The following is a 24,392-nucleotide window of genomic DNA, read 5'->3' on the forward strand; positions in this document are numbered from 1 at the left end:
AGTAATTTGACAAAATTCAGAGCTTTTTTGGTAGGTAAACCCACATTGAAATATTAGCTAATTTTATATTAGAGATTTATACATTAATATGTTGTTCTCAGCTGGTAGACTTATTTACTCAACCATACATACTTACTGCATGTAACCTAAAATCTGATTCTTGAATGTTTCATGATAATCTAATTGATAGGAAAAACTAACCTTAAAAAGCTCTCAATGTAACAGAGTTAGGTCATAAAAAGAGATATTGAACTTCAGTTCCAAATCTGCCCTTAACAGCACTTACCCGACCATGTCTTTGTATTCCTCTGCTATTAATCAGAATTCTTCTAAAAACTAAATACCCCTCCATAATGTGTTCTCATTTTTAATAGACATGATTTCTCATTAGTTTACACTGCAGTTTCTTTTGTTCTATTAATTGGGCAGTACTCCTTACATTGAATTTGATTTACTTAATGAAGTTTATTAAGTTGAACTGAAAATTTGAGTCTAGTACAGTGGTTTCTAACATTTGGGGACAGGATGGTTATGTACCCCTTTCAAGACATGATGAAAGCTATAAATAATTGCTAGAAGTATTCACTTAACACTCAAAATTCTGTGTATATTGTTGCTGCTTTGTGCCATTAAATAAATGCATGCAGTATTTTTTCCATATCTTATTCCTAGAAAATTCTTGCTCATTTTTTTATATTGTGAATTTAATTTTTGTTAAAATTTGTACAGACTTTTCAGTGTTTACATATAAACAGTCTGTCATTTTGAAATATTCTTTTAAAGAATGTGAAAAGGTAATTTTAAACATTGTATTTGTGTTTACAGTTCTTGTAAGAATAAATAAAAACAGCAGCCTTTATAGGAATATTATTTCCAAAGGAATAGTTTTTGTTTAATGTAGAAATAGTTTACTCAAAAAGCTAATGAATGTTTTACTGAATGAGTCATTGTTAGGAATAATCAACTAGGAGTTCATATGCCTAAGAAAATAATCTAAACAAGTACTCTTTTGTTAGTGTAACCTGCTTATAGTCATGGAAGGTGAGATTAAAATGATTCTTCAAATCACATGAATTTTGATTAAGTAAAAGTGAGTTTGCCCTCTCAGTTCATTCATTCACTGACACATACAGTCTTTCATCAGACCTAGGTTGTTGTCATATTTTATATACCCCCTAAAGAAAGAATTAGTGCCGACAGTTTTAATTGTAAGTAATTCAATATAATTAAATTACACCCCAACTTCAGAGGTGTTAATATAATGTAAGAGTACATACATCTTAAAATCACCGGGATATTGTATTCATCAGGTTATCTCCTATGTGGCAGGCACTTTTCTAGGCTCTGGACAGGCATCTCTGAATAAAACAATCTCTGGCTTATTTTTACATGGGGGAGACAATTCACCAGACAACTAAGTGAAATATGCCATGTGTTAGTGATAGGTGCTTATGGGAAAAATGAATGGAGAAGGAAAATTGGAAATAATAGGGGTTCTGATATTAGATTTCTATAAAATGTGGTGGAACATCGTAAGACATTTTTTAAGAACAGCAACCACAGAGGTGATAGGTTAACACCTAGTGAGTGATATTTGTGCCAGATCGGGTGTTAGTGCTTAGTTAGCACTGTTAATTCATTTTAGCCTCAAATAGCCTTACTCCTGCTTCACAGCCAAATAACCCAAAACACAAAAAGTTTAGGCGAAAGGTTACCCAAAGTCTTACAGCTCTTAAGTGCCGGAGCAGGCACTCAAGCCTTGGCACTGAGCCTATGGATAGAGAACATGGTTTTAACCACTAGAATGTATTGTTTGTTTCGAAAGTTCAGCTCACACAGCTTGCAAAAGAGTTGAGGATATTGAGAGAGAAAACTGTGTTCTCTCTTCTCAATAGTCCTTTTTATTGGCAGGAATTACATGAAAGAAAATGGGAGTTTAAGGTTCTGTTTGTTTATCAGTTAGACTAAAATATGCCCTATTCAGGAAGTTGTATTTCTGTGCTTCCTCGTTTGGCCTGGTGATTTATTGCTTATTTTCTAACAGCGAACTCTTTGAACTTCAAGCACACTATATGTGTACTGATCAGTAGGATTTATTGTGAGCCAGATGTGCTTTTCATGTTAAAAACTTCCTAATGATTCGCATTAACCATCTTCTCTTATTAAAAGAATTAGAACTATAAATTTCAAGGCTACTTGGTATTAAGACCTGTCATTTCATGTTTTTACCTTTACCTGTTAGAGCAAGCACCTGTCTTACAGTTCTCAGTGTCCATATAATGTATATAAAAGAGAATATACTTTGATGCCAAAATAACCTGCCTATAGCATTCTAACTGCATAAAATTACCATTACATTTTTTCTTCTTCTATATCTCTATAGTTTTCCTACATTGACTTTCTTATTCCTTTTCTAAATCCTATTTGTTGATCCTTTTATTTTTACCCTAGCTATTGGTATCTTTTCTATTTTAATGTGTTCCTGTGTCACCTTTATTAAATTTTTTGTTGAATGTAAAGTAGGCTCTCTAATAAGATTTCTAGAATGTGGATGTGTAGCCCTGGTATCATGTTTATTGTTTAGTAGTACTGCACTAAACAAAGGACAAACATGAATTCATGAGGTATTAAAGACAGGGACCAAGTGGTATTCTGTAAGTAGTATGGCTTCATGGACTTGTAAAGGGCAAGAAAGCAAATGAGACACTAAGCTTTTTAAGTGGTGGTTACTAAAATTAGGTAGAAGAAAAAAAAAAAAGGAAATAGTGGTAGAAAGAAACAAAAGAGATATATGGTGGGAAACGGTAGAGTCAACAGTAATTGTCCCTGGCCGACTAATGTTTCCATAATGTTTCAGATGTCATTTTCTATTTGCACTTATAGAAATACAGCTGTTGGTAATGATGTGTTTTGACCATGTCTTCATAATGTAATATAATAAAATGTTCACATGTGGAAATATATTTTAACTCTCTAAGAAAAAAAGCCTTTTGCCCAGGACAAATCATTATTGACTCACAAGCTACTGTGGGAATGCTCTGACGCCCCAGTGTATGTGCTGTGGTTAGACAGATTGCACACCCCTTTAAGGCATTCAGAAAAGAACTTGCATGACCATGGTAAGCCAGCCATGTATGTTTTAATATTCTAATAGGATCATTAAGGAGGGTTTTTATATTAATGACCCTGAATCACCTGTCCTAGAAGTTTATTGCTGCTGTGACAGGAAATTTACATCTAATTTAAAACTTGCTCAGGTCAGTAGTTTTCACTGTTTCTGAATTTTTTGAAGATAGTTGTAACACTGACTATTTCTCCTCTAACTTTGTAGCATATATAATGTTTTTTAAAGTTGTATTTGATGGAGTCCGAAGTCTAGCTTTAGCTGTATTTCTGTTAGGTTCCATTTTCTGAGTACAGTAGACATGTTTACATCTCAAAACATTCTATTCTGGCTTTTATAACGTTATATTAGGGTTTTCTTTCTTCTTATCCAGCCAGTCTCATCAGCCTGCTATGCTTTTCTGTAGCTGGTAGCAGGCCTAGGTTTCTGTTCATCTCTGTATACTCCCTGGGTAATAGCATCAACTTCTCAGACTTCCCATGTCTGGATGCTGGCAATTCCTACATCTCTAGCTCCAGGCCAGGTTTATTTCCCAAGCTTTGTGCCTGAAAGCCCAGTTCTTTTCAGACACCTTCATTTTCTAAACCTCTCCAAACTTTCCTTTCTGAAGGCATATTTTCTTTTTCCCCTTTCCAGTCAAACTGTTGTGCAGCTTGTTAGATGACCTTGACTTTGACAGGGTTCTTTGACCTGTCACTTGGTGGACAAGACTTGGAAATTCTGACTCCTAATGTTGCCTTAACTACAGTGTCTGCTTCTCTACATCTTGTTGGGGCCATTGTCTTCTTGTAGTAATTCAGGCAACAACATATAACTGGTATCTTTTTTCTCATCTCCTCCGTGCTGCCTGTCATTACTGCTTAAAAGCTCGCAGTGTTCCTCATTGCCCTTAGAATGAATTTCAGACTTCTCATTTAGATTAACAGATCCCTTTGGGATCTGGCCCCTGTTTACCTCTCTAATCTCAGCTCTTCTTTCCAACTCTGCTCCTCAATATTTGAGGCATAGCAAAATTTTCAGATTTTTAAAAACCAGCTATGTCAGTCTTATTTCTGAGCCTCTTATATACTGATCTCTTCACCTAAAACACTTTACCTCATCCTTCTTATGATCTTTTATCTCTTAATCATCCTGGAGATCTCAAATTAGATACCTTAGAATTTCTCTTATCTACCCCAACCCCTAAATTTTGTATTCCAGTTCCCTTTGTGTATTCCCATAAAATCTTCACCAACCCCATCATAATACATAACACACTGGATTGTGATTAACTAGTTTCTTGACAGTCTGTCCCACTAAACCTTGAGTTCCTTGAGGGCAAGTGCCAGAGAAAGGCATCCTGTCTGACTCATTTCCCTTTGTGTGCTTAATGCCTCACAGTACCCGGCCCATGGTAGTCATTTAGGAAATGTATGTTTTTAAGTCTGACTTTAGGTGAGTGATTGTTACATTTTTGGGGGATTTCCTTCTCTTTTGAAATTGAAAAATATGATTAGAATATTAGGCTGTTTCCCAAGAAGATTGCGCATAAACATAAATTTCCACATGCTTCCTGGGTCTGTATGTTTTCATCTCTGGCCCCTCACTTGGAGAAGTCAGGATGGCAGCTGCCACCACCACTGCCACACATGCAGAGACAGGCATGATTTCAACTACATAATTGAGTAAGACTGTGTAGTATGTGCTGTGCATTGGCCATGATTTTCAGTTAAACCCACGTGCTTCTTAAATTCCAGTACTCCCCACTCTTCATTTACTAAATTGAGACATGATTTTGCTAAGTTGCAGCAGTTGGGGTGTTATATCTTCTTGTAAAACATCAAACTATTGATATAATTTGCATTTTATTGCAAGTATGTCCTTTTCAGATACATAGACAATAATCTTGAGCCATTATCTATTCATAGAATGAGCATAGACTGTTTCTTTACTTTTCACAATGGTGGATCCAGAGCCCAAAGTATATAATTCACTAAAACAAATGGTGATTTCCTTAAAGATGAGTTTATTCAGTAATAGCAACTACCAAATACCTGGAATTTTGCAATTCGGGACAAGCAATCAATGTTGAAACATAGGTAAGTCCAAAGAGACAAAGGGGGCTAGTAGCTTTTATTAACCTCTGGGGAGAAGCTGGGGAAGGTTGTTTTGAATGTAACTTCTTTCAAGGAGAACAAGGGTTTGAGATTGTGGCAGTTTCTCACTACAAGTAGTAAGCAGTTTGTTCTTACTGAGGCATGTGGAGCTCTTCTTCCTGCTGGTCATGTAAGTTGAGATGAGTGGTAGAATGTGAGAGCTCTCCCTTCATGGCTTCCTGACTCCCTTATTAAATCAGGTTTCCTTTATTCATTTCCCTACTTCCCCCTTTTGATCAAGATCTTTTTCTGAAAGCATCGCTGATCAAGCATCAGGGCGTTCCTGTTGCTGAAATAGTTTTGTCTACTCGTACAACCTTTCCCAGGAGTCAGCATCCCATGCCAGGAGATGAGAATAAGTAGCAACTGGAAACTAGAGGCCACATTTAAGTAACAGGAAAGATAGAAGGCGAGGTTCTCAGGCATTTCCCATTCTTAGGTTCATATCTTGTCAAGGGTATAAGCATTGGAGATCATCTCTAAGTGTTGAGCCCAACGTTCTATTTGGTGTATCATTTTCATGGCCGTTGGAAGCAGCAGGAAAGAGTAAACTCAGAAAGAGGTTCGTGGATACCACACCTGTGTTTCTTGACTCCATTTAGAAGTCTCCTTTGGGCCCACCACTGCCACCCAGTCTCCTAGTACAGACCTGAAAATTCCAGGCTGGCTGGTCACATTCCTTTTTAAACCAAATGGCATGCTCAGGGATCTTACATAACTAAGTTTCAGCTTCCCCAGAAGTGTTAATCCAGGCACAGCAAGTGGCGGTGGCCACGGTGCAGATACCATCTTGCTCAGCTGAAAGGTAGTCAAGGACTACCCTACTATCAAGAACATTTTGGCCTGAGACTAAGGATATTTGTTGGGCACTATTTTGTCTTAGCGACAGATTCTGCAGTGTTTTCCAGAATTAAGGAGAGGTTTCTGATCATATTCTCATTTACATTTGTTCCTAACCAGGGAAGTGTGGCCCTGCCAAAGGAAGTGCAGCCTGAATCATGAAAGTTTCCTGACAGGGCCTTTCTAACTGGACAGTGTGGATCCTGGGAAGTCAACCAGTAGGTGTCTTAGTTCATGTGTGGACAATTAGGGGCATAGTTAGATAGCCTAAAGAGTATTGCCTTGCTGTAAGCCAGCTATCTACATCTGTAGGCCCAAGAAGAATGATAACGACTCAAACAAAGATAAATCCTGTTGGGACACAAATCACTCGCACTAAGGCAAAGGTTGTGTGTTTTCTCCCAACCTTCCCAAGCCCTGAGCAATGGCTTGGGAGAAATTATTTCCAGGCCAATACCAGAGTAAAGGAAAGAAAGTGAAGAAAAGGGGGTTTCATGTTTGGTTAAAGTATGAAGTCTTGATCAGGTGTCTTGGGGAAGAAGCAGTCTGCCCCAGTGTCAGGGCCTTCTCTTGGTGACTTTGATTTGGAGGTCTTTAACACTTGTGTAGGACCAGATAACAGGGGGAGCATTCTTCAGCTCTGAGATGCATATCCAAGGTTTAAGTTCCTTCCAAGGAGATTTAGGGGCAGTCTTTGTTCTTACTGATTCTAAAGCAGAAGGGTGAGAGAAAATTGGAAATGCTAGTTGGGAGAGTCTTAGATTTTTAAGGAGACAGAAGAATTCAGGATCCAGTCCAAATTTACAGGTGTTTAACAGAAACTCAAAATTAACAGGATTAGACTCTAATATAGATAAAGGTATAAGCATAATTTCTTCCCTCTACAATTACCCTCATTTTATATGGTAAAACTAATTTGTTTGTATTAAATTTTGCCTGATTATTTACCTAAGTGCAGCAAGAATAGCAATTGACCATATATGCTTTTTTTAGACTGCTCTTCTGGAATCTTGCAAGCAAGGTACCAGATCAATTTTTCCAAGGAGCTTTATTGGTTCTGTAAAGTCAACCTTAATTCCTTAAAACTGATACTAAGTATCTGCACATCTCTCTCAAATATGATATTCTAGTGAACGTTTTGATAGTATAACCAGTGTTTCTATTTGTATCCTGTTATAAGGTGAACAGATTGTTATTAAACTCATGCAAATAACTATGTTGTCATGACAATAAGAACTCTTATTAAGAGTTCTGGATTTTGGAGAGATCTGGTCGGACGAAAAAGTAATGTTTTATCTTTGTTCACAAAGGTATGTCTTAGCAAATTGTCAGTGCCTTAAGAGAAAAGAGAAAAAGATTTCCTAAAATCAGGAAAAGCAAAACATTACAGAACCAGCTTCACTTTAGGATGAAATCACCTTTTTTCCCCCTCAACTGAGGAGTGAAAGATACTGAAGAGAATTGCCTGTAGCGTCAGGTGGTCTTATTTTAAACTATTCAATAATCTCTTCAGAGTGGAAACGCAATTCAAACAAGGGATTACTAGAATGAGTACTCAAAGGAAATATAGAGGGGAACAGTAGGAGTTACATCATCTTACTGTCTTTTTTTAAGATATATCTTTCATTTGCCTTTTACAACAAATCTTTCAATAAAGCTGTTTTTGGAATTTTGAAGCCTTTTAGGCTTCTGTATACCAATTAAAACATATATCCCATTCTGTTTGATTTGGGATCCCTTGCTTTCAAATGCTTAAAAGATCTTTCCTAATGGGAACGTTCCTTGTAACAGCCATTGTAATTCTAGATTGTCTGCAGTAAGATTGTGCCATCTTTGTAGATATTACATCTTTCAGAGCCATAGTTTCTACACATAAAACACACAGGTATGCCAGAAGGTAGCACCCTTAACTCTCTGGATTTTAAGGATCCCGTTCTGTGAAGCAAAACTTCAGAAAGCAAGGAAATACTCACTAAAAAGAAACGTGATGCCTTCACAAAATGAGATCTCAAATACAGTTGTAGAGGTCAGGCAAAGAGAGCTCAAATCCAAAAGGAGACTTAGTGAATCAAATCAATCAATAAGTGAATCAAATCAATCAAATAAATAAAAAAGAATTCACTGAAATAGCACAAGGGGCTCAAGTGGGACCTGCACATGGCTCCAAGGTCATTATGTCCTCCAAAATCATCTGTATGTTGATGACTGCATTCTCTCCTACCTCCCTTTTTCCACACAATTCTGCAGTTTCCAAAGCTTGCTCTAACTTGGTAAATCTGCATCTGTCCACTTGAGTATGTGCACAAGCAATCTAGATCTCAATTTTTATTCTCTTTCTCTTTCATCCAGCCCAGTCCTTCCAGCAGGTTCTGTCTGATCTTAAAAAATTCCTGGAATATCCAGTCACCGTCTCTACTACTAAAACCCAGATACAAGCCACCATTGTCTCTTACTGTGTACTGCAACAGCCTCCAGTGGGTCTTTGCCCTCTTCAGTTTATCCTTCACACAACCATTTAAATGAGATTAGTTATACTACCTTGCTTTAAAACTTTCCAGTGGTTTCCATTGCCCTTAGAATAAATGCCAATCCTCTCCATATATTTGTCTTATAAGATAAGCTTGCTCAATGTGAACTTGTCTTCTTCACACTTGATGCCTCAGCACATAGAACAGTCCCTCAAAGTAGTAAATGTTCAATGAATATCTAGTAGAGAACAAATTCTTGTTAAAATAAAACTCTTAGCTCTATTATATTTAGACTATATAAGCTTATTATTTATATTGGTAGAATTTAATTGCCCCCAAAAGGAGTTAAAACCTGTGAAGTGTTCAGTTTATAACTCATCTCTCCTGTACTTTGTTGAATAACTATTACCCTATACTTTTATGATTTACATGCTCTGTACCTTTTCCTTTGTTTTTTCCAAAACAGTCTCATATGTTACACCAACAAATATCTCCCCCTTAGACCTTCCAAAGAGGTTGACTTCAGAACAAGATTTCAGTAACTAACCTGGAACGTAGGACTTCTGGTTCCTAAACCAGACCACTTTATTGGTATTGTGTCTTGGGTGTGTGCTTGTGTGTGTGGTGGTAGTGTAGAAGAATTATAGTAACTTCCAGGACTAGCTGATTTTTTACTTCTCTAGTTCCCTCCAAGATATCATTTTAAGCTATCTTTAGCTTTATGGCTGTTCTCTTCAACATTAACATAAAATACTGGCCCCTGTTATAATCAATATAAGTTAAAATGTGATCAACTATTCTTGTAGTTACAATGGTGATATTGAAAACTACCAAGTGGTTTTTATACATATGTAGGCTCTAGCAAGTGTGAGTTAAACTGAGAACCAGTATCTTCAAATCTCTTAGAAAAAATTGGAGACCAACACAGGGAGGGATAGTGATCTTTTATTTTTGCTAGTAAGGACATTAAAGTACAAGACAAAGCAAACTTAGTTGAATGCCATCTTTCCATTGAAAGAAAGGACATTTAACTTGAAAAACAGTAAGCACATAATCTCAGAACATCTCAATGTTTAGCTCTAAAACAAATTTTTGTTTTGCAGAAAACCTCACTCATTGATTCCCTTATCCTCTAGTTAAACCATGGACTGGGGTTAACTTGTTGCAGCCAGTTGTCGTTGGGAAACATTGCTGTACTGTGTAGATTTTAAACTGAAATTTGCAAGTTTCATCTCTCATATTGTTTTTCCCCCCAATCACAAGGACTACAATCCTTCACTGCCTTTCTTTCCATTGACTGTCTCAAAGCCTAGAGTTCTGTGGAAGCTGTCAGTTGACACTTGTCATTCAAGTGCCCTCCAAACTGCTCAGTATGGACCAACCTTGTTATAGTTGCTGATGAAAATTCTCTGGAATCTTTTTGGTATCTTTAACAAAGTAAACAATTTATTTAAAATCTATATATTCATTTCTTATTGTTTATTCTAATAAAGTTTTCTTTGTTCTTTTTCCCCTACCCTCCCTGCCTCCACACTGAGATTAATAGCTAAAACAGTTAAAGCCGAAATCCTTCTAGTAATCTGCTGTTTTGATGTCTTCCTCCTTTGATGTTCTCTTAGAACAAGCTCTTGGCGGCGGGGGGGGGGGGGGGGGGGGGTGGAATTGAAGTTAATTAAGTTAATTATGAATGTAAATTTATGGTGAATTAAAAGTCATTTCATCCTGGTATTCTTTGACATTCTTTTATACTAAGGAGAAATGTCATTTGTCACTGCTGTCTGTCATTTCTTACCCTACAATAATATAAATGTGTATATACTTTTTATTAGCTAATTGGGCTCTATCTAGGTTTGACAGGATCAGCAGGGTTAAATCAGAGGAAGACTTGCTTGAAAACTCTGTCAAGAAAAGGCAGAATTGATGTTCACCCCACTCTGTCTTAACTGCTTCCCTCTTAGCCTTCTAATTTCACACCCCAAGCAGCAAGTATTCTGTCCTACAATGTAATGTACCTTTTCCCTTACAGCAATTGGTCCCATTAGTCAGTAACAATACCTATTTCTTCAATTGGAAATTAACCCTAAAAGTAACACTTGAAAGAAAGGTCATGTGAAGTCTCCTTTTCTTTTTGTGACTTGGAAATCTTTTATCAATCCAAATATAACAGACATTTTAGTAGAGAAGTTTTAGAGCTTGTGGTAGATTAACTTTCCATTGTTCGAGTAAAAGAGTGAGACTCAGATTTTTTCCCCCACTGATTAAGATAACCAACATGTAATAATTTGATCAAGTAAATACCTTTTCCATTTTGGGAGGGAAAACATCAAAGGTAAAGGTCAGAAAAATATTTAATTCCAGTATAAAAACCATCCAGTTGTCATATAGTCTGGTTACTAGCAGTCTACAAGATGGTACAAGGCAAAATGATGAAAAATAAGCATTTAGAAAGGTGAAAATTCTGAATCCAGTCGAGTTATCTTCTTAAAATCTACTTTTAAAGCACCACCATAATTTTCAGTCATTAAAGTTCTGAATACATGGGTGAACTCACAAAAATAAACCGTTTTGATAGGGTCTTATGAATTGGTATCTGAAGTGTAACATATGAATGTGTTTTGAATAAATAGGTATTTTCATTTATAAGTAGTGAAATTGTTCACTGAAATTTGTTTATTTTTATTAGGTTTAAGTGGAAACCCTGCGGATATAGAGAGAAGAGAATCAGTGTTTGGAAAGAATTTTATACCTCCTAAAAAGCCAAAAACCTTTCTTCAATTAGTATGGGAAGCATTACAAGATGTCACTTTAATTATATTAGAAATTGCAGCCATAGTATCATTGGGCCTTTCTTTTTATCAACCTCCAGAAGGGGATAATGCCCGTAAGTAAATTGGAAGGGGGGAAAAAAATACTTTTATGTGTAATACTAGTAAGTTCAGCTCATTTAATTGATAAGGCCAGCATTTATTGATGTTTGCTGTGTGCTAGGGACCATTCTAATAGTGCTTTTAGTAGTTACTTAAATGTATTCTCAGATAATTTTCCCAGTAACCTTATGAAACATTGAAGTTAAGTAATTTACCTGTATGTGCATACTATGTGTCTGGCAAGGAGCAAAGCTGTATGATATAATGTGGTCTGTGCCATCATGGCTTCTAAATTCTTTAGAACACTACTGTGAAATAAGTACAGTTCTTAACTTTGTTTTTTTTTAATATTTGGGAAAATCATTATTAAAGAGAATTTCTTTTCACTTCCCTAATCCATTACTTTTCAAATTCTTAAAACATTTAATGTACATGAGTTGGGTAATTTCCTTGCCATTCAAGAAATGTTTATACTCCAAAGTATCCTAACCACCAGAAAAGTACATTATAGAGTGTAGCTCTGCTTTAATTTGTAGCTACAAATGGTTTTGTTTTCCCTTCCATCTTACTTTGTCCTTCATTTCTTCTTTTTAATTTCTTCTTGTTAAAAATGGGTATTCTGACAGTACATTCTGTAACTGCTAGGAAATCTAACTAGGGTTTTGGTCACTATATTTAAGGAGCTATAGAGTGAACCAATAGTGTGTATGTATATATATATATATATCAGAAGAGTTATTCATCAAAATATTTAGTTTGTGAAACCTTCATTCTTTTGCCTTTCACATTACGAAGAATTTAATATATATTTGCTAACCCTAAAAGTTGCCTTGGGTAATATTCAAAATAATTCTTCCAAAGGTATGCATAGAGTTCACATGAGCACTTTTTTCTCTTTTCTTTCTGGGAAAGTCACAGACCAAGTCAGTTTATCTGAGCTCAGTGTAGATAGGGTTTCTCAGCTTCAGCCCTGTTGACATTTTGCACTAGAACATTCTTTGTTGCCATGTGCACTGTACCACCCTGCAGTTGAGGCAACCAAAAGGATCTCTGAACATTGTCAGGTTTCCCAAGCGGGGAAAATTTCCTGTGGTTAAGAATCGGTGATCTAGATAAGAAAGGATTTAGGCAATATTCTTGTCAGTATTGTGCCAAATTATGTTTTAAACTTTTTATTTATTTTCATTAAATAGTATATATTTTGCTATAGAAAATTAGGGGGTAAAAGACAATTCAAAGGAAACAATATTCACTAAAAAGCCCACGTCATAGAGATTACTACTTTACCATTTTGATATATGTCCTCCCAGGTTTTAAAAATGTTTTGTGTATGCTCATATATCTGTATGCGTGCGTACGTGGATAGGTGTAAGAGTGTGTGATACATTAAAAGGGAGTTCATACCATGTTTAACAACATACAGCTAAATTCTTTATTGTTCAGTTTACCTAGCTCTAATTATAGAATATTGGGAATTGAGAAAGCAAATAAAGACTCATGAAACCAAAGGGAAATATTTTCATTGGGAATGATTTTTGTTACTAACAGGAACAAATTTTTTTGGAATTCCCAGTGATCCTTTTGTAGGCTGTGAAGGTCTTTTCCCAAATTTGTTTAAGGAGGTACTGATATTAGATCCAACTGGGAAGATAATCTACAGTTGTCAGTGTCACAAAAGCCCTTTAAAGAGAGTCAAAATCTACTAGAAAGTGTTAGTACAACATATAGAGCTACTTTTGCTCTATGGTGAAAAGCTGTTTAGTATTTGCACTTTATTTTTTTAACATTTATTTGTATACCCCATATATCTTTTCATCATGTTATATATAACACTAAGAACTAGTAACTTGCTGAAAAGGAAATCCGTTAATTATAAATGTATAGCCATAGAAATCTAAATTACCAAAATTTCTTCATAGTACCATTTGGCATGAAAATAATTACTATATACACCATAAGTAAATCTGTAGTCACTAGTATAATACCTGTGTTCTAAAACTTTCCAGTTTCAAGGCCCACTTTCTTAAAAGTATCGAGGACTCCAAAGAACTTTAGATTGTAGAGTTATTTCTGTAGTTATACACTGTTATTCTAAATTAAAACTGAGAAACTCAAAAATATGTGTCAATGAACTTTACAAAAATAAGTATTATAAGAAATAATTACTATATTATTAACAAACTTTTCAATGAAATGAAAATTGTAGTAGTGTTTTCATTTCATTATAGCTCTTTAATGTCTGGCTTAATTGAAGATAACTGGATTCTCATCTTCATCTGTATTCAGCATGTCATATTAGTAAAATTCCACTATGTATTCATGAAATATGAGGCAAATAACTTCTTAGTTTTTTCATAAAAATTTTCATCAGTTGGCTCCTAGCTCAGATATCATGAACACTTCAGATGGGCCCTCTGTGTTCACCCAGCCACAATTAACCCTCTTTCTTCATTTGGTAATACATCACCATCCTCTATTTTCTTTTTTGGCAACTGAATTGTTAATAACCACCCACACCTACCAAATCTAGTATGGGTTCCATAGGGAACTTGTATGTCTTAATCACTGCTGTATCCCAGCTTCTAAAACAGTGTCCTAACACCTAGCGTAGGTATGCAAATAGTTGAATGAGTAGCATGATGCTCAACTTTACATATTATGAAAGCCTAACTTTGAACATACTCTAGCAAAATTGCTGTAGTAAAGAAGCATGATTCAAGGGTAGCACATAATACTTAACTTTCCATGTATGTCTTGTCTACCAATAAAAAATAGCATGAACCATTTGGTGTAAAGGATGTGTCAGCCCCACTGCTCCTACTTTACAAGTATCCTCTTATTTAATCCTTATAACTCTAGGGTAGACGGTAATATCCTAATCTGACAGATAAAGAAACGAAGTTTTAAGAATAAGTAACTTGCTGTAGGTCTGAGATTTAATATTCCGCAGTGTCTTTATTCTTAACTGACACCCTAAACTGCCTCCCTGAGGCATCTTCAGTCATAGAGTTTTAATTTGGCATAGTAAGGATTCTTACCATTATGGAATGCTTTGAGTTCAGTAAGGTTTAGAGATATAACTAAAATTAAGAGCTATATAACATAACTAGCTTATGACACGTCTATTGCCATCCATTAGAAATCTTTTTTGATGAGCTTTTTCTTTCTTTTCAAATAGTTTGTGGAGAAGTTTCTGTTGGAGAGGAGGAGGGAGAAGGTGAAACTGGTTGGATTGAAGGAGCTGCGATCCTCTTGTCGGTAGTATGCGTGGTATTAGTAACAGCTTTCAATGACTGGAGTAAGGAAAAACAGTTTAGAGGTTTGCAGAGTCGAATTGAACAGGAACAGAAGTTCACAGTCATCAGGGGTGGTCAGGTCATCCAGATACCTGTCGCTGACATTACTGTTGGAGATATTGCTCAAGTGAAATACGGTAAGTAAAAAAGGGTAATACATCTTAACACAAATGTGAAATTACTGTAATCTTGTATGTAGCCTAGCATCTCATTGTTTTTTGTTTTAGGTGATCTTCTTCCCGCTGATGGCATTCTTATTCAAGGCAATGATCTTAAAATCGATGAAAGTTCATTAACTGGTGAATCTGATCATGTTAAGAAGTCTTTAGATAAGGATCCCTTACTTCTATCAGGTACACTTTTCTAACTTTAAACTTCTCTTCCGCCTCCTCAGTAATATACCATTGTCAGCAAACAGTGTCTGTAGGAGCCAATAATGTGAAGAGGATTCTGTATTTCATGTTAGCTTCTACCTTTATAATGCTTAGAAACTTTATTTTTTGTAAGCTGGAAGAGACATTAGAAATCTATGAATCTGTATTTTATAAATAAAAAATTGAAGAGATTTAGAGCCAGTGTTAACTAATGTTAATGTAATTATAAAACTAAAATACAAGCCTAATGAACTCTACTTTATTCTGTTTTTCTGTATCATGGTTATTCTTAAGGCATGTTGAAGTCTAATACTAAAGAATGCCTATGTACTTAGAACAAATTAATGAATTCTCTATAATGGTCTACGAAGGACAGGTTTTTTTTGGTTTTTTTTGTTTTTTTCAAAAAACTGATAAAATCCTTAATGTTTACCTAATCCAACTCTCATTTAATTAGTGATGAATAAGAGTATTATTTATCTAAGATTATATGACTAATCAACAGCAGGTCCAGATAGCAGCCCTTCTACTAGGCAGGATTGAATTTGCACATGAATAAGACATGTTATTATAATATATAATATAATAATACAAAAAGGATTTGTATAGGTAAGGGTACTGTTTGTAAAAGAGAAGTGGTGTCTATTTGGGAGGCTCTTGTAACAGTCAACTGTGATAGCATATGCTTGTTAGATTGAATTACAGTAGTTTGGAGGAAGCAAAATGTTGCCTGTCTTCTATTATCATTTTCAGATGTTAATGGAATGCTAACATTTTATAGCTTTCATACATAGTCGGGAGATTCCTGCTGGTTTAACTATTTAATAACTTGCCGGCTGTAATTTTTCAGTTCTTCTCAGTGAACTTTCTGTATTATTTGGTTGAACATGATTTTATAGAAATCAAAGTCAAACCTATGACAAAGGTCAGTTAAGTTAGAATCACAACTTCAGGGAACATACCTAAGCTTGATTATTACCTTTTAAGATCTGCAAATATGTGCCAAAACAGCTTATTGCAAAACATCCCACCACCAAAAATCAAAGTAATTATATGCATATACATTAATAACACCATTAAAAGTAGTGTAAAACTTCCAATTGTAATTTAGACTTAAGTTTCTTTAAAAAAAAGTCTTGAGATTTATGTACCTTTACTATCCTACACCACTAAGAACATTTTATTTGTGTTTTCTTTATATTAGCATGCATATAATTTATTCTGAGTAGACACACATATATATATATACATATATATGTATATATGTATGTATATATGGTATTAAGTATAGTGTATCCTTATTTTATTTATTTTTTGCCATACTTCTAAGAAATTATAGTTAATGTAAACCAAATAAAATCAATAATCTTTCCAAGAAGAGGGAAAAAATCTAATCATGCCTTGCCACCATAGGCTAACTGAGCCATAATATTTTTGGCAAACTGAGATAGTCTCCTGCCTTTTTGCCATATATACTTCATGGACTGCTGTGTACATTCATCTTATGTACATTGTGCTTACCTCTTCAAGTTGATGTCCTTTTTTGTTTTAACAGATGGCTCGTAAGTAGACTGAAGATGGCTTTATGTAGACTGAAGTCCTTAATACACCCAGTATACCAAAAGAACTCTATAAATTTTCCATGTTTAAGAAAAGACAGAAATAACTTGAATCCCTTATCATAGTAAGGGTGGGAAAGTTTTTCTGCATTTATTTCCCTGTTCCAAAAATGTTCTAAAAAACATGAAATGCATTTATTTTTAAATGTATTCTCATGATGCCATCTCTCACTGCTGTTCTTGGCTTCTTAAATTTAGATTTTTCTCTTAGCAGTGGGGATATGACCAGAATAAAAACTGTTTACTTTGCTTGAACACAGTAACTGCCAATCTCTGGTTACCTGTGGTCAGGGAGAACAGAATATAAGGAACTGAAATTTGCCAAAAGCCATAATTATTAAAAGAAACAAAGTCTTTTATATGTAGTAGTTGCTCGGTAAATACTGTTTCACTGTCCTGAATTTCATTTCTTGTATCCCCTGCATTTTAACAGGCTAAGAAGCCAGTTATTAATGAAAATATTCAGAATATAGATTGCTAAAAGCATGAAAATCAGAGGCCTAAAATATTCATATTGGATACATTACCCAGTAATTAACAGCCAAATATAAATATTTTAGTGCTGGAATAAGTACATACACTTCATTATCTTATTTTGCAAATAACTTTTGAGAATTGATTTAATACTCAGAACCTACAGAACCTGCCTTCCAAATGGTTGTAAACTAGGAGATACATACATGGTAACTATAAAGAAAACTTTATTGAGAGTTTTTTAAAAATTAAGGTTTGAAACCTTCTTAAAATTCACAAAAAGAAAGGTGGGAAGTCTTTTAAATAGTGAGGAAAGATGCAGTAAGCAGATTTATCAACTTTATAAGAATATGCCCTTTGTCCTTTCACAGAGCTGGATTGAATCTTTGTCTTGCCACTAAATAGTTGAGTAACCTCGGGCAAATTTCAAGAAAAGAAATAATAATGCCTGACAATTTACAAAATTGTTATAAGGGACAGAGTCAGAATACAGTGTTCTCATCTTTGCTTCCAAGCTTTCTATAGTGGGATTTTATGTTAAAATATGGATGAAAAAGCTTGAAAAGTTGGTCAATCTCAAGGTGAAGACTTTGCACTTAATCCAGTAGGCAATGTGGAATCAAAGGTTTTTGAGTCAGAAGAGGCTTAGGATCACATTTTAAGAAAATTAAAACTGATTTCAGGATGAACTGGAAAGACAGACTAGATTGGAGGCTATTTCAGTAATTGAGGCAGGCTGGGGTGAAAACCTGGCTTAGGTAGAAGTTGTGGGGTTAGATTTGGGGAACGTGGCATCTGTTGTAAAACCATTTTAGATATCAGCACATTTCTTTCTAAGCAGTGTATTTCTCAGAAAAAAATTTACAATGATGATGATATAATTTAAAATGCATTCATTGAACCCCACAAATTCCACGCAGTATGCTCAGCACTTTTCATTTATAGGCTTATTTGTGTCTCATTATTTTCATAAAGTGTAAGTACTGTTCTACTCCCCATTTTATGGATGAGGTATTGAGATGTTGTAATTTGTCTCATATCACGTGATAAACTAGTGGTGAGCTTTAAACTAGATACAAGTGACTACAGAGTAAAAGCCTCAAGTACAATTTAGGTTTTATTTGATGTCTTCTTGAATTTAGTAAGATAAATAATAAAAAAAAATATGTTGAGGATATTAAAGACAATATTACTAAAGTTTAATATGTGGTGTAGGAGGAAAAATCTATTACGACTTTAAAAGACAGGTTTTCTGTTGTAGGCACTCATGTAATGGAAGGCTCTGGAAGAATGGTAGTTACTGCTGTAGGTATAAATTCTCAAACTGGAATTATCTTCACCTTACTGGGAGCTGGAGGTGAAGAGGAAGAGAAGAAAGATGAGAAGAAAAAGGAAAAGAAAAGTAAGAATAGCAATTTGCTATAAAAACTGGTATTTGGAAATTCAGTAGCTTGATTATAAGAACTGGTACCAAAAAATGTACTTTTTTGGTGAGATTCTGATATGAAAAGTTTTACAAAAAGTTAATTACTTGGTATTGTACTTTTCTGGTAGTAGAATTAACACAGGGGAGACTTTTCTTTCAGACTTAACAGTCCGTAAAGAACCATTAGTGAATGTATCAGTCCCTTTATTATGGCCAAATTCAGCACCTTCTTGGGCATTTCCATTGACTTTATTCTGTTTATTCTCTAGTTTTAGAAATCTCTCTGTGGTATGACCAGCAAAATGAACTAAACTCTCACTTCCTATTTGCTTATTTTTTCTGCTACTTCAGTAATAACTTTATCGGCCACACTGCTTTTTGTCTCATTGAGCTTTTAATTTTGTTCACATTTTCTACTGTTCATGTTTCCCAGTCTGTACTTACATAGTGAGCTTTTAGATATAAGACTGAGACTTTGCTTTGACACCTACTGTATTTATCTTGTTCTATTCAGCCCATCATTAGATAACAGGATTTTTTTATTATCTTAATCCTTTGTTTTTGCTGTCCCTCTAAGCAATTTGTCAAACTTAGTAACTATAGTTTTTCCACAAGGATCTTGTAAAACTCATATATAGACAGCTCAGAATCATTTCATTGTGGACATATCACTTTTAAGAAGCTCTCCCCACCGTGTTTCTACATTGCTTCTCTGCCATCCTTTCCCCCTCAGGATGCCACTCCAGAGTATTTTCTGTTTAGGCTGACAGCAGTTCACTGTGGGTAAACCACTGAGGTTTAAATTTTACTCAGGATAGTAAGCCCATATTTCTCTCTCACATAAAAATTTTGAAGTCTCCTAAAATAAATACCTTGCCAAAATCTTGGTTTGCTATAACTACAGTAGTATTTTTAATATTTGGCTGTTTTGTTCTGTTTTGTTTTTTGGGTCTTGCCTTTAGTTGTGAAATCTTTGTTTCAAACAGAAATGTGTTTGAAAAGTTACTATTGCAAGTGAGGATGGCAAGGCCCTCACTCTAAAGTTTTCTTTTCCCCATCCCATTCCTCATGACAGCCCTCCATGTGCCTCCTTATGTTTCTTAAGGCAGAGTGGAAGGCAATGTGAAAACCAGTAGTAATGATACCATTTACTGAATGCTCTGTATGCATTTCTCTCATTAATCCTCACAACCATATGATGTAAAGATTATTACTTTTTTTTTATGGATAAGTAAACTCAGGCTTAGGAGCTAAAGTAACTTGTTCCAGGTCTAAGATATAGTAAGTGGCAGATCAAACCACTTGTCTGGCTCAAGAATCTGTGCCCTTAACCATATATAGTGCTGCACCCTAATTTATAGGCATCTAAAATCAGTGGATCCTATTAAAAAAGAAAGGGAAGTTTGCATCATGACTTAATTCTTATTAACCCCACAGTGTCTTTCCAGTAAGTAATCTTTTTTTCTAAAAGCTTGTACCCCTATTTTTATTAATCCAGTCAAGAATATTTCCAGGAATTAACATCTAACCTTATGGTCTGCCATTTTTTATTTTTGGTGCTTTGTTTTGTTTTCATTTTGTTTTTGTAAACGGGTCGTTGTTCAGCCCGTCTCCCTTTCCCTTGACCATTCTGGCAGTCACTCAACAGCAGTCCAGGGTAATCTCTCAGTTCCCTTCATAGACTGGAATGTGTTATCTGGTCTCTCTCCAAACTTAAGGTCATTGTATGAAGCTAGGTATTCTCTTACTATCTCCTCATCTATCTTGAGCGTCTGTTCCTTCTTGACTATATTTGTTCCACATTTTCCAGTTTGAAGATAGCTCTTCTTGATTAAGAAGTTAAAAGAAAAATAGGCTGAATGGGTCTGCTTCCTCTTTGCCATTTTTAATAACATACCGCCTACTCCAAACAATAGACCCATTCCCTCCTTGACTATTTTATTCCTTCAGACATTTTCATCCTTGTTTTCTCTAAATCTAAGCTGATTTAGGCAATAACCTTAACCGGTAGTCCTACTGGCTTATTCTTTATGTTCATTTTGTAGTTTTACTTTATTGCCTCTCCTATCTTTTATATGTACTGTTTTTGTTCTCATTCCCATCAAAGCTCTCTTGTGTGTCTGTTGTCTTTATGACATTTTTCCCTCCCTCTCTCCTTGTTCTCTTTTTATCTGTATTTAAGTTTGAAAACCTCTTGTACCATATTTGGGTTTATTATGGCATATGAAAGAGTAAGGTCTTATGGAGAAATTAAACATGTATAGATACCCCAAATTATTTTGGAGTATTCCCCAATGGTTAAGACCTAGGGGAGCAATTGACCAAGCAGGTCCTTACAAGCCAAATGCTTTCTAATCTGTACACAACACACCATTGTTTAACAGTTCTGTTACAGAAATGTGAACTACCTTTGCATAATTTAGCATGGCTATATTCATTTCTTTTGGAAAGATTTAATTCCCATTTTGTTCCTACAGATAAGAAACAAGATGGAGCTATTGAGAATCGCAACAAAGGTAAAAGTCCAGTTAGCTTCTTTTCATTATATCCAAAAATACCTACTATGTACTATATTCACCCAAAAGAAGGCTCCATGTAGCAGGGGAAATCTACAGTGTATGTTACCTGAGTTAGTCTCTCTTCCTACCAGTGCCTCTACTATAATGGTAATAAGATTTTATGACTTGTCCTAGTAAACTTAGAAAAATCTAGATGTAGGTAACTTTCAACTTAAGTATTTCAAGTGTTTTAACATTGGTTACTATGTAACCGCTAGGAAAAATGCATAAAAATCAAAATATATAACATAAATGTTTTTGTGTTTATTTAAGAGTGTCAACATATATATTCCTCTATAAGGGTCGTCATACATAATTGTCATAATTATAAAGGAGGGCTTTACAGTGTTGGGAATAAACCACAGTATCTAATACCACACAGGGAAGAGAAATGGCTTAATATTTCGTTCTTAGTTTAAGGACCCTGTGTTTCTTCTTATGCCTCATCCCTGTTACCTGACAAAACATTCTTTGAAAAATCAGGTATGAAGATTTGGTCTAGTGTCACTATTGTTTTGTTTTTTCTAGGTAGACATTCACATATGCTTGCACAAAGCTGACTGTTTAAATCTTTTCTAGTTTCTTACGAGAGACTGATTTCTTTCAAAATGTTAATATTTGTGTGTGCTTTTAAAATGTAGTGATGTTGTATTTGCTCTGAAATGTAGCAAAAGCCCAGGATGGTGCAGCCATGGAAATGCAGCCTTTGAAGAGTGAAGAAGGTGGAGATGGTGATGAAAAAGACAAAAAGAAAGCAAACTTGCCAAAAAAGGAAAAATCTGTTTTACAGGGGAAACTTACAAAGCTGGCCGTTCAGATTGGCAAAGCAGGTATGACATATAGAAGAAAATTAAGTGTTTTGTTCTAAAATATGCAATCTTCCTGCTTAAAAATCATCTTTTGCCACACTTGGGGCTGGAAATTATTGCTTTATGAGTGGAAGGGGAGTTGAAGATACTTTCCATTTTTATCCACAGTGTACCAAGCCTTTTGAGTTCTTGTAGATCCTCATAATATTGCAGCCTAGGGGCTATTCTCCCCATTTATTGTTGGAAGTGTCCTCTGTCAGCTAGCTAATAAGTGATTGGGTTAGGGTTAGTGCCTCAGTGTGCCCAATTCACAAGCCCTTGCTCTCATTCCTGAATTTCTGTGAATTTCTGGGAGCAGTAGAGAGAGGAATGGCAGAAGTTTACTCAATACAGATTACCCTACTATATTTTAATGAAAAGAAATTTTGTCACATGTTCTGGTCATCCTTTTACGGCCTATAAAAAAAATTTAGGTGTTTTTCTAAAAATTATGGTTTACTTAAATTGCGTGGACTAGTGAGAGCATCATCCTGGTGAGGCTGAGATTACTAAATTGTTGCCATCACTAGAAAACACCCATTAAAAATAGAACCACTCTAGGGGAAAAAAAACCCAGAGCTCTTAGCTTAAAACAGAGCATGCACTCCAGTATCATTTTTGTGAAAGAACACAAATCAGAATATATTATTAAAATCACTTAAATTTTTGTCAATCTACTACTTGGCTTATGTTGGAGAAAGTGAGGTTTTTGTTTCTGTCCTCAATAAACTTACTGTCTAATAGCAAATATGTGTTTTGTGTCATGTGTAGCCACATGGTAATATTAACGCATACAGTGTTGGGGAGAAGAGTGGATTTAAGATGGTGCTGGTACTGAGTAGACTTTGGGTTGGGTTATTGGATCTAGATATGTGGCTTTGCCTTATTTTTAATACTCATTTATGAGGGGCTCAATAGCCCACAAAATAGAGAGGTGAATTTTTTGTAATACATAATTAACTCTTGGTGCTTTAAGTTAATAACACATTAAACATAGGTGATAAATATAATTCAGATAATTTATACATTTTTAAAAATGTAAGGTTGCATATTTAATCCCAAGTCTCCTCCTTGAGCAAATTTCTTAACAGCTTCTCTTTTAGCATCAGGCAAGTTGCCAACATGTAAAGCACGAGCTTTTGTGCTAAGCATTCGGTATTTCCTTGTCATTGGCTATTACTTATTATTACTTAGTTTCAGCTTTCGTAGAAGGCCAAAGATACAGTGAAGCCTAGGAAAGAATTTAACACTTTCTCCCATCCTCCTGGGAACAGGGTTATACTTGGAAACAGAAATTAAACCTGACAATGTCAAATGATGAGTTAAGTGCAAAAAAAGGAGGTAACAGTTTCTCAGAGAAATTAAAGTAAATATCAAACCAGTTCAAATTTTTCCAGTGGTTGATATGTAACTTACAATGGATAGTGTCTGGACTATTTAAGTAATTACATTCTTTTTTTTTTAATATACTGCAAGGTCTGTTGATGTCTGCCATCACAGTTATCATTCTAGTATTATATTTTGTAATTGATACATTCTGGGTTCAGAAGAGACCATGGCTTGCTGAATGCACACCGATTTACATCCAATATTTTGTGAAGTTCTTCATTATTGGAGTGACAGTTTTAGTGGTAGCAGTGCCAGAAGGTCTTCCGCTTGCGGTCACCATCTCACTGGCTTATTCAGTTAAGGTAAGTAGAAAATAGCTGAGTAGATTTTACTAAGTTGAAAGCCTCAGCTGATGTAGAAAATGTACATGTGGTCACTCTTTCTGGTTCTGAAAGTGGATTTCCATAATGTACAGTGCTTGCTTTAGAAACGCTGTCATTCATTTCCTCCTCCTCCCCCCAGGTGATCTTGATCTCTGTGCCTCAAGACCTAACCATTCCTTTGAAGGCAGCCTGGGCACAAAGCAGAATCCTGCTAGGCAGAGTTCTAGCTTCATTTTCTTTTTTTAAATTGGAATGTAGTTCATATAAAATATTATATTGGTTCTATCTTAATTTTCATCATATGGTAGTTGTCAAGTCACGTCACCTCCTTTTTCCCATCTGTAAAATTAAAATTCAGAATATCATGTGGTACAGAGCAAAGAGGCTTCACTCACTCCCACCTTGTAAGGCCGCCTTGTTGCCACTCTCCTTCCCCATTACCCCATAGTCTGTCCTCACCAGGTAGGTAGGCTCATGTTTCTAAAAAAAAATTCAGATCATACCATTTCCTTGAGTAAAACTCCAGTAGCTTCTCATCACACTTAGTATAAAAGTCATGCTCCCACCTGATCTGGCCCTCGCGGACCTCTGGGTGCTCATCCCCTCCCTCCCTGGGGGCCAGCCTTCCTGCAGGCTCTCAGATATCCCAGC

General features: G+C 35.4%; 1 protein-coding gene across 13 annotated transcripts in view; it reads left to right on the top strand.

Moving 5' to 3' along the window:
• ATP2B1 (ATPase plasma membrane Ca2+ transporting 1) overlaps positions 1 to 24,392 on the top strand; it is a 126,323-nt gene that overhangs the window by 68,434 nt on the left and 33,497 nt on the right. For all 13 annotated transcript variants that reach the window (XM_036890086.2, XM_036890088.2, XM_057486520.1 and 10 more), the window contains 7 exons: positions 11,251 to 11,448; positions 14,613 to 14,867; positions 14,958 to 15,083; positions 18,459 to 18,599; positions 21,101 to 21,139; positions 21,850 to 22,011; positions 23,506 to 23,720. In XM_036890086.2, coding sequence (XP_036745981.1) covers positions 11,251 to 11,448; positions 14,613 to 14,867; positions 14,958 to 15,083; positions 18,459 to 18,599; positions 21,101 to 21,139; positions 21,850 to 22,011; positions 23,506 to 23,720 — 1,136 coding nt within the window. The remainder of the gene's footprint in view (positions 1 to 11,250; positions 11,449 to 14,612; positions 14,868 to 14,957; positions 15,084 to 18,458; positions 18,600 to 21,100; positions 21,140 to 21,849; positions 22,012 to 23,505; positions 23,721 to 24,392) is intronic.

Source organism: Manis pentadactyla, chromosome 10 (genome assembly GCF_030020395.1).
Source record: "Manis pentadactyla isolate mManPen7 chromosome 10, mManPen7.hap1, whole genome shotgun sequence".
In the NCBI taxonomy this organism is placed as follows: domain Eukaryota; kingdom Metazoa; phylum Chordata; class Mammalia; order Pholidota; family Manidae; genus Manis; species Manis pentadactyla.